The following is a 13,772-nucleotide window of genomic DNA, read 5'->3' on the forward strand; positions in this document are numbered from 1 at the left end:
GTCTGTTCTCCCTGAACACATATTGGGTGGGAAAAGAAAGTGAATGTCACTCATTTGTTTGCTGCTTCCAAACGAGATATTTAACTAAAGTTAATGTTACATCGATCGACAAATGTTCGTTCGACAAGGGACGGGATTCAATCCAAAACGAAAGACTTTCAAATGCGATTTCCCAGACGGGTCACAGAGATCATGTTCAACTCAAGCAGAAATGAACTTCAATGGCAGTGAACGGGCCTTTTGTCTGTGTTGGTTTCAAGCTCATCATGGTCTTTTGCCCGGTTAGAGACAAAGTGTGGTCAATTCCATAGCTCATACATCTGACCCCCCTTGTCACATTTACCTTACAGAAATACTTTCGCCTGGATCTAACAATGCTGTATCTCTCTGCCCTCAGAGCTCCAGAGATCATCCTGGGTCTGCCGTTCTGTGAGGCCATCGACATGTGGTCTCTGGGCTGTGTCATCGCTGAGCTCTTCCTGGGCTGGCCCCTCTACCCAGGGGCCTCCGAGTACGACCAGGTAGGTCTGAGGGTCTGCCCGTGGGGGGGGGGAAGGGGGGAGGCATAGGTGGGTGACAACCAGGAAGATGATGCCTAAATGAGGGAGAACCTCCAAGACAACATAAGTTGTTTCTGAATGCTACTATAAACAGGAAATGTGAAAGATTTCTCAATTCAAAACACCATTTAAATCCATCAAGGTGTGCATTCTACATAAGTGGCATACGAAGAGTCTCTAGTCCACTTCTAGACGAGGACTGATATATCACTACAACTCATGCTGTAGTAGTGTCAGTCAGAGAGGAAGGGAGAGGATCAATGCTTAGTAGCATAGCTTTGCAAATTAGAGCTTTGGAAATGAGATAATATGTTTCAGGACTGGAGAAAAACAAACTGCTTGGTTTGTTCTGAGAGACAGAGCAATACTTGCTCAAGGCTTTCCCATAGAGCCATAAAAGAGAGAGAGGGAGAGAGAGAGAAGAGGAGGAACAGAGAGAGAGATAGGAAATGAGAGGAACAGAGAGATCTGTTGCTCTGGAGCACCGGAGCGCTGCTAATTGGTGCAAGTGGTTCAGTGGCATCTGCTGGAATAAACAGAGGGATCAGGAGTTGCCTGTTTGTCAGGAGGAGACGAGACACTCCTACACACACCACCCACACGCACACACACACATGTGCACACACACACGTGCACACGCACACACACATGTGCACAACCAAGTAAGTTAGTCTACGCCTGTTGTTTACGAAGCATGTGACAAATACATTTGATTTGAACCACACACACACACACACACACACACACACACACACACACACACACACACACACACACACACACACACACACACACACACACACACACACACACACACACACACACACACACACACACACACACACACACACACACACACACACACTCAGGCCTCATCCCGGTCACTCACAGAACTAAACAAATCATATACGTTTTTATTAGTTACATGCTTGGTAAACAACAGGTGTAGACTAGCAGTGAAATGCGTACTTACGGGCCCTTCCCAAAAATGCAGAGAGAAAGAAAATAGAGAGATAATAGAAAATGAAAACACATAATAATATATACACAATGAGTAATAATAACCTGTCTCTACACACGGGGTACCAGATACAAGCACACCGGCTCAGAGTTACATACAGGAGTTTTTACTGGATACATCACATGGTAGAGAAAAGCTCATGACCATAGTGGTGAATCATGGCTAGGGCCAAGAGTTTTTCCTGACGTTATGACCTTGCCAGATTGACCCTGCTGTGAAAATGTGCCATAGCTAAGGCCTAACACACTGTGATTTTATCAGTATGGATTATAGTGAACCTGGGTCTGGGCATATTCCCTCTGCAGTGAACATATTTACCAGATGTGATTATTTGAGTGTTATCACCCTAAATATTTGTGCCAGCAATAATTTTCCAAGTCTGACTGACTAACATTTTCAGTCAAACACGTTTGCGCCTTAAAGGGCAAAACTAACAATATCCAATTAAGCCTTATTTTGCACGTCTGCATTTGAATGCTGTTTGGCTGATTGTGTTTGAAACTCTGAATGAAAAGTTGATGTGTTTATTTGATATTTTATCCTCGTCCTGTAGATCCGGTACATCTCTCAGACACAGGGGCTGCCTGCGGAATTCCTCCTGAGTGCAGGGACTAAGACTACCAGGTTCTTCAACCGAGTCACAGACTCTACCAACTACCCCCTGTGGAGACTGAAGGTACACACACACACACACACACACACACACACACACACACACACACACACACACACACACACACACACACACACACACACACACACACACACACACACACACACACACACACACACACACACACACACACACACACACACACACACACACACACACACACACACACACACACACACATTGAGAGACACTAATTACGATTGCCCTGTTGTTGCGTCAATACTCTCCATACACATCAAAAGAGGAGTTGGGTTTCAGTGGAGTCGATCATGTAAAACTATATTTGCCCACCAAGTGACCTACCCAGTATGTCAATGATGTATTAAGTGCCTTGCAAGAAATGTATGTGAAAAAATCCACAGGAGCTGATTGGCTGGATCCCTTCCTAGTGCAGCTTTCTGCCCTCCTCATTGTAGAATCTTTGACCTAGATTTTTTTATTAAACAATTGCTTCTGGTGGTATCCCTAAGACCTGTCTTCCCCCTTCACAAAGCTGGGGATCCTTCTGACCTAGATAACTACCGCCCAATTTCTAAACTATCTTGCCTTGCAAAAATATTAGAATCACTGGCAAACTCTCTTGCTCTTTGAATTATACTCTTAATGTGTACCAGTCTGGTTTAGAGCACAGTTTCAGCATCTACACTTACGTTATATATTCAATTGCTTAGATCATAGGAATCACTGTTCTGCCATATTTATAGAACTTTTCAAGGCTTGAGATTGTCGAACCGTCTCCTACTCATTCGAAGGTTGTCTGAAATGGGCCTCGTGCAAGTGGCTTGGGAACTATCTGTCAGACAGGACACAATGTGTTTTTTCTGATGGTGTCAGGTCAAGTTACCTCGATATTCCTAAAGGTGTCCTCTTTACTATTTATACTATATAAATCATATTGGTCTCTCTGCAAAAACCTGTAACATTCATCTGTATGTAGATGAGACTGTTGTGAACGCTATTGCCCCCTCTGGCTGACCAGGCTGTTGGAGCTGCAATTTTAGATTTTTGTCACCTTGCAGAAAGTCCTTGTTGATTTGAAATAAATGAATGCGGGGGAAAACTAAATGTTTGCTGTTTTCTCATTCTCGTAGAAATAATTCAGATGGTCTACATATATAGGCATTGGGTGTTTGTTTAATCGAGCCGGTTCCCGCCTACAAATATCTGGGCTTTTGGATTGAGAATAATTTTATTTATAAAAAAATGTACGTATGAGCTCGTTAAAAAGCTGTGATTTAATGCCTCTGCCTAAACAGTCAACTTTCCTGCCAGTTCTTGACGATAGGGACACCATTGATGGGAATGCAGCAGCCACTACTATTAAATCCTCTGATGCTGTCTATCATAGCACCCGTCGCTTTATCACAGGTGACAGTTGTAATACTCACCATTGCATCCTGTATCAAAACATTGTCTGGTCCTCATTAAAGTCCCGTAGATCACTACATTATTCCTTGTTTGTTTTTCAAAGCTCTACTACACAAGCTTCCGACCTACCTCACTTCACTGTTAAAATGAAAAAAAATATGAGACAGCCAACCCGTTCACAGGGATGGTTACCTCTCCAGGTCCCACTACTACGTAACGATCTAGGTAAATCCGCCTTCAGTTTCAGTGCCCCTCATTTTTGGAAAAGCCTACAAAACTCTTAACTCTCTGGTGCCTCTAGAGCAGTTTAGGACTTTAATGTTAAATTACTTTAGTGATAATTGCAACTGTTTGGATTTAATGCAAATAATTGTATGTGTGGTATTTGAAGCTGTGGTATTAATTCTGTAAATTCTAGTTTCTTTTATTTTTTATTAATCATGGTGTATTGTTGTCCTTAGTCCACCATTGAAAATGGTCTCAATGGGTCCCCCTGAATAAATGTGTTGTAAAAAACGAGCTACAGAAGCCCAGTGTGAGGCATTGATAGGATAGACTCAACGCTGGCTCCAAAAACGTTGCTCTATTCAGGCCACTCAATAAGGTGCTGACCTGTTCAAGCACCAGCATTTTTCCCCCTTTGGGAGTACTTTGGAGTCATGCAGTGAATCTGCAGACATATTTTTACTGTATTGAACATCCTGACCCCACAATACCAATATCTCAGCTGGATATATACGCCCTCACTGCTCTACTGCACTTAGCAATATTCTCTCCCAAGATTGATCAGCTTTCCTTGGAGACTCACCATGAGTCCGTCCCAAATGGCACCTCACTCCCTATAAAGTGCACAACTTTTGACCAATGTGCCATTGCCTGACACACCCCATGTCTTTGTTCTTATTCATACAAAATGAGGCACAACAACATAACACATTGACATCCAATAATGTAGGTCCTTGCAACGTTGACCTTTCAGTAAGTATAGAGGACAACACCGTGTGTGTGTGTGTGTGTGTGTGTGTGTGTGTGTGTGTGTGTGTGTGTGTGTGTGTGTGTGTGTGTGTGTGTGTGTGTGTGTGTGTGTGTGTGTGTGTGTGTGTGTGTGTGTGTGTGTGTGTGTGTGTGTGTGTGTGTGTGTGTGTGCGCTCTTAAGTTATACAAGAGGCTGTCACTGTGTGAAAAGGTAGAGATAAGTTATTACCGTGTATATTAGGACACGGCTACAGCCTCATATTTATCCATGGTTGTTGGCAATGGAAAATCAGATAGCTAGTAACCAACAACTTTTTCCCTTTCGCTGAGACAGAAACAGGGATAGGCCTGTCAGAGTGATTGCTAAGCTTCGCTTCGACCTTGGCTTGTCGTGTATTTCCATTTTACAGCAGCCGTGATAATGCTGATACTGTAATTAAAACGAATACAGCGTGTTTGGTCAGAGAGTTTTCCTCTGATTAATAGGTCCGTAAGATTAGTGTATGTCCACATACTACATGTGGGTTTGTGTGTTTCTATGCTTACACGTATGTCCCTGCTTTTGCCCATACACACGTTTTGTGTGTGTATTTTATATTATTTAACTAGACAGTTAAGTCAGTTAAGAACAAATTCTTATTTAAAATGACAGCCTACCGGGGAACAGTGGGGTAACTGCCTTGGTAAGGGGAAGAACAACAGATTTTCACCTTATCCGCTCTGGGATTCGATCCAGCAACCTTCTGGTTACTGCCCCAACACTCTAACCACTAGGCTGCCTGCCACCCCAAAAGTGTGTCCGCGCCAGTGTGTGTGTTTCACCACCCCAGGCCTGCTAGCTAGCTCAGTCCTTTTGCCGATAAACAGTAGTGCTCAGTCCTGCTAGTGCTAGCTAGCTCAGCCCTGCTAGCTAGCTCAGTCCTGCTGCCGATAAACAATAGTGCTCAGTCCTGCTCGCTAGCTCAGTCCTGCTGCCTATAAACAATAGTGCTCAGTCCTGCTAGCTAGCTCAGTCCTGCTGCCGATAAACAATAGTGCTCAGTCCTGCTAGCTAGCTCAGTCCTGCTGCCTATAAACAATAGTGCTCAGTCCTGCTAGCTAGCTCAGTCCTGCTGCCTCTAAACAATAGTGCTCAGTCCTGCTAGCTAGCTCAGTCCTGCTGCCTATAAACAATAGTGCTCGGTCCTGCAAGCTAGCTCAGTCCTGCTGCCTATAAACAATAGTGCTCGGTCCTGCTAGCTAGCTCAGTCCTGCTGCCTATAAACAATAGTGCTCGGTCCTGCAAGCTAGCTCAGTCCTGCTGCCTATAAACAATAGTGCTCGGTCCTGCAAGCTAGCTCAGTCCTGCTGCCTATAAACAATAGTGCTCGGTCCTGCTAGCTAGCTCAGTCCTGCTGCCTATAAACAATAGTGCTCGGTCCTGCTAGCTAGCTCAGTCCTGCTGCCTATAAACAATAGTGCTCGGTCCTGCAAGCTAGCTCAGTCCTGCTGCCTATAAACAATAGTGCTCGGTCCTGCTAGCTAGCTCAGTCCTGCTGCCTATAAACAATAGTGCTCGGTCCTGCAAGCTAGCTCAGTCCTGCTGCCTATAAACAATAGTGCTCGGTCCTGCTAGCTAGCTCAGTCCTGCTGCCTATAAACAATAGTGCTCGGTCCTGCTAGCTAGCCCAGTCCTGCTGCCTATAAACAATAGTGCTCAGTCCTGCTAGCTAGCTCAGTCCTGCTGCCTATAAACAATAGTCTGTAATGAGGGACATGTAAATAGAGTATTTTCAGAGACTAGAGGAAGTCTCATGGGAACTGAATGGAACATCTGTTTCTTGTCTCCACAGACACCCGAGGACCATGAAGGAGAGACAGCGATCAAGTCGAAAGAGGCCCGGAAGTACATCTTCAACTGCCTGGACGATATGGCGCAGGTTCAGAGCACTGTATATACAATACACACACATGCACGCATGCACAGTCACACACACACACACACGCAGTGGAGCCCTTTGCATATGCAGTTCGACAGGGGAAATGAAACCGGCTGTGCTTCGACTGAAACCCTTCTTCATTTCAGATTATTTTCTTTCTTCTTATTTTCTCTAAAACCACCGCTTAATGAATGACAGGCTGACATCGTAGTCGAGCATTTGGTCAACTCAGTCACAGTATTTCCTGTGTGTAGTTTGCTTTCTTATTTAAGCTGGGTGAATGTTGTGGCCATCACCTAACTGGACTCGTCTGTGTAGGACATGTACACAACGAGACAGAGAAGGCTAGAGGAGTTGCAGCGTGGGAAGCAAGACAATAGCCTTTAGCCCTTAGCTAGGTTGTATTCATCAGGAAATCGTGTTAAAACATTTCACAAGGGCAAATTTAAATGAGGGTTTCTTATTGGAATAGTCCAGGTAGTCCCTGCCTGTTTCAGTCCGTTTTCTTCCGTTTGCTGCCCAATGAACAAGAGCTTGCTCTCTCCAGCGCGACGTTTACAGAGAGAACACCTGTGGGAACCCATTTGTTTAGTAAAACAAAGAAAGGATGCATTACAGTGTTTACGTAACCAGGAAGTGACTCATACAACTAAACCCTGGTGTAGAAAAGCACTGTCGCCAAACGGCTTATATCTTATGTGATCCTTCTCATAACATGTCTCCTCTCCCCAACTCTCATTCCGATTGCGGTGGGAAAGTTGACACAGACCTATGACATTTTGCAGATGATGATACGATAGTGTCCCTGCCCATATTTTGTTCTCACTGTCACCCGCCCAAACATACTAGCGTACATACCGGTAATGATGGAAACCGTGATACATTTCCCAGGCATCTAAAATGTCTTGTTCCTTGAGGGGAGGATAAAAAGTTGTCAAGGTACATGACAGATTAAGTCAGGTAAAATATGACTTGAGGTCTACAATCTGATGGCAGTTTGCTCCGTACACCACACACACACACACACACACACACACACACACACACACACACACACACACACACACACACACACACACACACACACACACACACACACACACACACACACACACACACACACACACACACACACACACACACACACACACACACAAATCGTCTGGCACGTTAAGTCCTTGGGGTTGTCCACCTCATGCGGACCAACAATTGTTCACTTCACTGATGTCCCATCTGGACTATTAGAGTTGACCCAGTGCCCAGCCAGAGTGCTCCAGGTCTGGCATAGTATGCAGACTCAGCGGAAGAGGTGCTCGGTGAAGTTAGTGCCTCTGCCTGGGTTAGTTTAGGAGGCCATACCTCCAAGCTGCTCCTACTCCCAGACACACAACACTGATCTAATGAAATCAACATGCCAGGACCCCATCCAACACACACACAAACACACACACAGCACAAGAGGTTGTGGTGGCACCTTAATTGGGGATAACGGACTCGTGGGTATTGACTGGAGCGGAATCAGTGGAATGGTATCAAATACATCAAACATATGGTTTCCATGGTTACCAGGTGTTTGAGGCCATTCCATTCGCTCCGCTCTGGCCATTATTATGAGCCGTCCTCCTCTAAGCAGCCTCCACTGACACACAGGTAGGCAGGCTCTCTCTCTCACACACACACACACACACACACACACACACACACACACACACACACACACACACACACACACACACACACACACACACACACACACACACACACACACACACACACACACACACACACACACACACACACACACATACAGGTTACTAAAATAAACAGAAAGTAAAAAGAGGAGCCCCGTCCTAATTGGGAGAAGAGCTCATGCCGAGTCAGAATCTTTGGCCAGATAAATAAGTTTGCAGTGTGGACATCTGTCTTCATTTGTATAATGGATCATATCAGAAGGCACAGAGGGACTGGAGAGAGAGACTTGGGTTGATTACTGGGACGTCTACCAATGGTGACATTCTTGTTGCTTCCACACTGTCTTGGGAAATATGGGGAGAGCTTAAAGTTCTAGAGGACCCATCTCCATGTGATCTCTAGTTAGCACTAGCTAAACTGGATGCAGCCTGAATGGAGAACTAGATAGACGGAGGCCAAGAGATTTTAGTCGTGGCTATGTTTTCACCACACACAACTCTGCGACCCAGCATGACTTTACAATAGCAGTTGCTGACAGTCGAAGCAATGGCCGAAAGACAAGCTCCTGACATTCAGTTTCACTACTACTAACTACTCTCCCTTTCCTCTAAGTAATATTACTGACGTCAACTCAGATGGGATGCTGTTAGTCGTCCAACATTAAACCTGATATTCTACACTAGGGTTGTGAGTTTGTTCTGTACACATCATAGTCTTGCATGGTTAACTCCACCTCTCCTCAGACACAGGCAGCCTGATGTGTCCCAGTGCAGCTTAGACATCTGCTGTCATGTTCTCCAGTGCCATGTCATGTCACAGCGCCTCAGTATAGAAATAGAAGCACTAGATTCTAGATGATATTTCTATAATAACATGTTCTGGAGTGAATGCCATGTCATAGGTCCTCAGGAATTACTAGATTCTAGATGATATTTCTATAATAACATCTGCTGTCGTGTCCTCGTGTTCTGGAGTGCCATGATGTAGGTCCTCAGGAGTTACTAGCTCAGTTGGTAGAGCATGGCGCTTGTAACGCCAGGGTAGTGGGTTCAATCCCCGGGACCACCCATACGTAGAATGTATGCACACATGACTGTAAGTCGCTTTGGATAAAAGCGTCTGCTAAATGGCATATATTATTATTATTATTAGATGATATTTCTATAATAACATCTGCGGTCGTGTCCTTGTGTTCTGGAGTGCCATGTCATAGGTCCTCAGGAGTTACTAGATTCTAGATTCTATTTCTATGATATAATGTCTCTGAGGCCCGTAATATCCATAGACATGCATATACAGACACTGCACTCGTCATGTAAACTACACTGAACAAAGATAGAAACGTAACATGCAACAATTTCACATTTTTTACTGAGTTACAGTTCATATAAGGAAATCAGTCAATTGAAATAAATTCATTAGGCCCTCATCTATGGATTTCACATGACTGGGAATACAGATATGCATCTGTTGGTCACAGATACCTTAAAAAATAGGTAGGGGCTTGGACCAAAAAAACAGTATCTGATGTGACCACCATTTGCCTCATGCAGCGTGACACGTCTCCTTCACATAGAATTGATCAGGCTGTTGATTGTGGCCTGGGGAATGTTGTCCCACTCCTCTTCAATGGCTGTACGAAGTTGCTGGATATTGTCGGGAACTGGAACGCACTGTTGTACACGTCGATCCAGGACATCCGAAACGTGCTCAATGGGTGACATGTCTGGTGAGTATGCAGGCCATGGAAGGACTGGGACATTTTCAGATCCTTGCGACATGGAGCTGTGCATTATCGTGCTGAAACATGAGGTGATGGCTGCGGATGAATGGCACGACAATGGGCCTCAGGATCTCGTCACGGTATCTCTGTGCATTCAAATTGCCATCGATAAAATGCAATTTTGTTTGTTGTCCGTAGCTTATGCCTGCCCATACCATAACCCCACCTCCACCAGCAATGTTGCACTCTGTTCATAACGTTGACATCAGCAAACCCCTCGCCCACACAACCCTATACACTCTGTCTGCCATCTGCCCGGTACAGTTGAAACTGGGATTCATCTGTGAATAGCACACTTCTCCAGTGTGCCAGTAGACATCGGAGGTGAGTATTTGCCCACTGAAGTCTGTTACGACGCTGAACCGCAGTCAGGTCAAGACCCTGGTGAGGTCAACAAGCACGCAGATGAGCTTCCCTGAGATGGTTTCTGACAATTTGTGCAGACATTCTTCGGTTGTGCAAACCCACAACGTCCGGGTGGCTGGTCTCAGACGATCCCGCAGGTTGAAGACGCCGGATGTGGAGGTCCTGGGCTGGCGTGGTTACACGTGGTCTGCTGTTGTGAGGCCTGTTGGACATACTGACATATTCTCGAGAGAAAAAAATGACGTTGGAGGCTTATAGAGAAATAACATTTTAATTCATTGGCTACAACTCTGGTGGAAATTCATGCAGTCAGCATGCCAATTGCAAGCTCCCTCAAAACTTGAGACATCTGTGGCATTGTGTTGTACGACAAAACTGCACATTTTAAAGGGGCTTTTTATTGTCCCAAGCACAAGGTGCACCTGTGTAATGATCATTCTTGATATGCCACACCTGTCAGTTGGATGGATATATTGGCAAAAGAGAAAGGCTCACTAACTGGGATGTAAACAAATGTGTGCACAATATTTGAGATAAATAATTTTTGTGCGTATGGAACATGTTATTTCAGCTCATGAAACATGGGACCAACACTTTATATGCGTTTATATTGTTGTTCAGTGTATAATAGGACCATGCTCAATTTCAGAGCTTTTTGTGTTGTGGGCAGGATAAAAAGAAGTGATGATTATACTAAAAGTATTCTACTGCTTTGCTGCTCTTTGACTTTATGATCTAGCATACTCATAGAGAGGTCTTGCTATGGCTCGGCATTCAATCAATTCACTACAATAGAATGCCTGCTGTTCTCCTTAACATTAACATATATACTGTACATTTCTGCTGTGCTACAATGCTAGTATGGAGTTAGATTGCCTCCGTACACATACATAGGCAAGGCGACACATTCGCAATTCGACTGAGTGTGTTTCCCAAAGTAATTTTTCCCTCTCGCAGAGGACAACGTGATTATTTTCCCCACCTCATTCCAGAGATTATTCCTTTATCACGGCGAGTGGAGATGTGCAAGGCAGGGATGGGTTAGGGACGGAGCCTGAATAACTTGCGTAGGAACGAGAACTCAATCATATTGTTTGGCGTTGACTGGCAGTACATCAGATAGCCCCTGAAGCAGGGCTATAGGTAAGCTGTATCTTTATGAAAAACGGGCCCGCTATCTCAGCATAGCAATCACAATAAACAAGCACGCTTGTCCCTGTCTGTGTCGCTGTCCCCCAACTCAGACATGCCACTGAAGGCTGTGGGCTGCTCCAGAGCGGCTCTGCCTCAGTTTATACCTCTACCTCCCCCTCTGCCTCTACTTCTACTTCTACCTCCCCTCTGCCTCTACATATCCCTCTACCTCTATCTCCCGCTTTGCCTCAGCATCTACCTCCCCCTCCTCCTCTACCTCCCCCTCTGCCTCAGCCTCTACCTCCCCTTCCTCCTCTCCCCCTCTGCCTCAGCCTCTACCTCCCCCTCTGCCTCAGCCTCTACCTCCTCCTCTCCCCCTCTGCCCCAGCCTCTACCTCCCCCTCTGCCTCAGTCTCTACCTCCCTCTCCTCCTCTGCCTCAACCTCTACCTCCCCTCCTCCCTCTACCTCCCCCTCTGCCTCAGCCTCTACCTCCCCCTCCTCCTCTCCCCCTCTGCCTCAGCCTCTACCTCCCCCTCTGCCTCAGCCTCTCCCCCTCTGCCCCAGCCGCTACCTCCCCCTCTGCCTCAGTCTCTACCTCCCTCTCCTCCTTTCCCCCTCTACCTCCCCCTCTGCTTCAGCCTATACCTCCCCCTATGCCTCAGCCTCTACCTCCCCCTCCTCCTCTGCCTCAGTCTCTACCTCCACCTCTACGTCTGCTTCAGCCTCTACCTCCCCCTCTGCCTCATCCTCTACCTCCCCCTCTGACTCAGTCTCTACCCCCCTCTCCCCCTCTGCCTCAGTCTTTACCTCCCCCTCTGCCTTAGCCTTTACCTGCCTCTACCTCCCCCCTTACCTTATTTTAATAAGCAAACAGCAACACATATCGGGTTAATTCTTCGTTTATTTTGCTTCTCAGCAGTAGATAAAAATCTCAGCGACGGCGCCAGTGGAGTTTTGAAGCGGCTCTGCTCTTTTCTATGAATACCAGTGTAAATGTTTGTAATGTCAGTAAGGTGCAAGGGTATCACTATGTGCTGTGACACTGGTGTTGACACCCTAACTGATGAAGCCTTATGAAGGTCGTATGTGTGTTTATAAATAGTTCTATCCATGGGAAAGGCAGCAGTGTTTTTCCTGTCCTTCGCAGCAATAGTACAGGCTGCCTCTGAAATGGCACAGTATTCCCATAGGGCTCTAGTCAAAAGTAGCGCACTACATATACAGAATAGGGTGCCGAAAGTAATGCACTATATACAGAATAGGGTGCCGAAAGTAATGCCCTATATACAGAATAGGGTGCCGAAAGTAATGCACTATATACAGAATAGGGTGCCGAAAGTAATGCACTATATACAGAATAGGGTGCCGAAAGTAATGCACTATATACAGAATAGGGTGCCGAAAGTAATGCACTATATACAGAATAGGGTGCACTATATACAGAATAAAGTAATGCACTATATACAGAATAGGGTGCCGAAAGTAATGCACTATATTCAGAATAGGGTGCACTATATACAGAAAGTAATGCACTATATACAGAATAGGGTGCCGAAAGTAATGCACTATATACAGAATAGGGTGCCGAAAGTAATGCACTATATACAGAATAGGGTGCCGAAAGTAATGCACTATATACAGAATAGGGTGCCGAAAGTAATGCACTATATACAGAATAGGGTGCCGAAAGTAATGCACTATATACAGAATAGGGTGCCGAAAGTAATGCACTATATACAGAATAGGGTGCCGAAAGTAATGCACTATATACAGAATAGGGTGCCGAAAGTAATGCATTATATTCAGAATAGGGTGCCGAAAGTAATGCACTATATACAGAATAGGGTGCTGAAAGTAATGCACTATATACAGAATAGGGTGCCGAAAGTAATGCACTATATACAGAATAGGGTGCCGAAAGTAATGCACTATATACAGAATAGGGTGCCAAAAGTAATGCACTATATACAGAATAGGGTGCCGAAAGTAATGCACTATATACAGAATAGGGTGCCATTTCAGACACAGCCTCAGTAAACACTTTAAGGTCAGGGGAAATCTGTGATTGCTACATCCATTTTTTGACTTTTAAATGTATGATATATACCCATTGATTCTTGAAGACTATAATATAAGCTTATAAGCTTAGTTAAACGTATGATCTTAGTTAAATTATCTTACCCCATCTTACCCAAATATGAGCTTGTTTTACTCCTTTGTTTATCAACAAAATTATTGTAAACAAACACTCTATAGCCTCAAAATATGGTTTAAAAATG

The 13,772-nt window shown here is 44.9% G+C and overlaps 1 protein-coding gene across 10 annotated transcripts in view; it reads left to right on the top strand.

Moving 5' to 3' along the window:
• Window positions 1–13,772, top strand: part of LOC124002775 (homeodomain-interacting protein kinase 2-like) — a 98,665-nt gene that overhangs the window by 67,817 nt on the left and 17,076 nt on the right. For 6 of the 10 annotated variants that reach the window (XM_046310505.1, XM_046310530.1, XM_046310538.1 and 3 more), the window contains exons 3-5: window positions 398–521; window positions 2,135–2,257; window positions 6,430–6,528. In XM_046310505.1, coding sequence (XP_046166461.1) covers window positions 398–521; window positions 2,135–2,257; window positions 6,430–6,528 — 346 coding nt within the window. The remainder of the gene's footprint in view (window positions 1–397; window positions 522–2,134; window positions 2,258–6,429; window positions 6,529–13,772) is intronic. The other 4 variants (XM_046310521.1, XM_046310551.1, XM_046310566.1 and 1 more) reach the window with 1 other exon arrangement.

The sequence above is a fragment of the Oncorhynchus gorbuscha genome, linkage group LG02 (genome assembly GCF_021184085.1).
Source record: "Oncorhynchus gorbuscha isolate QuinsamMale2020 ecotype Even-year linkage group LG02, OgorEven_v1.0, whole genome shotgun sequence".
NCBI lineage: Eukaryota > Metazoa > Chordata > Actinopteri > Salmoniformes > Salmonidae > Oncorhynchus > Oncorhynchus gorbuscha.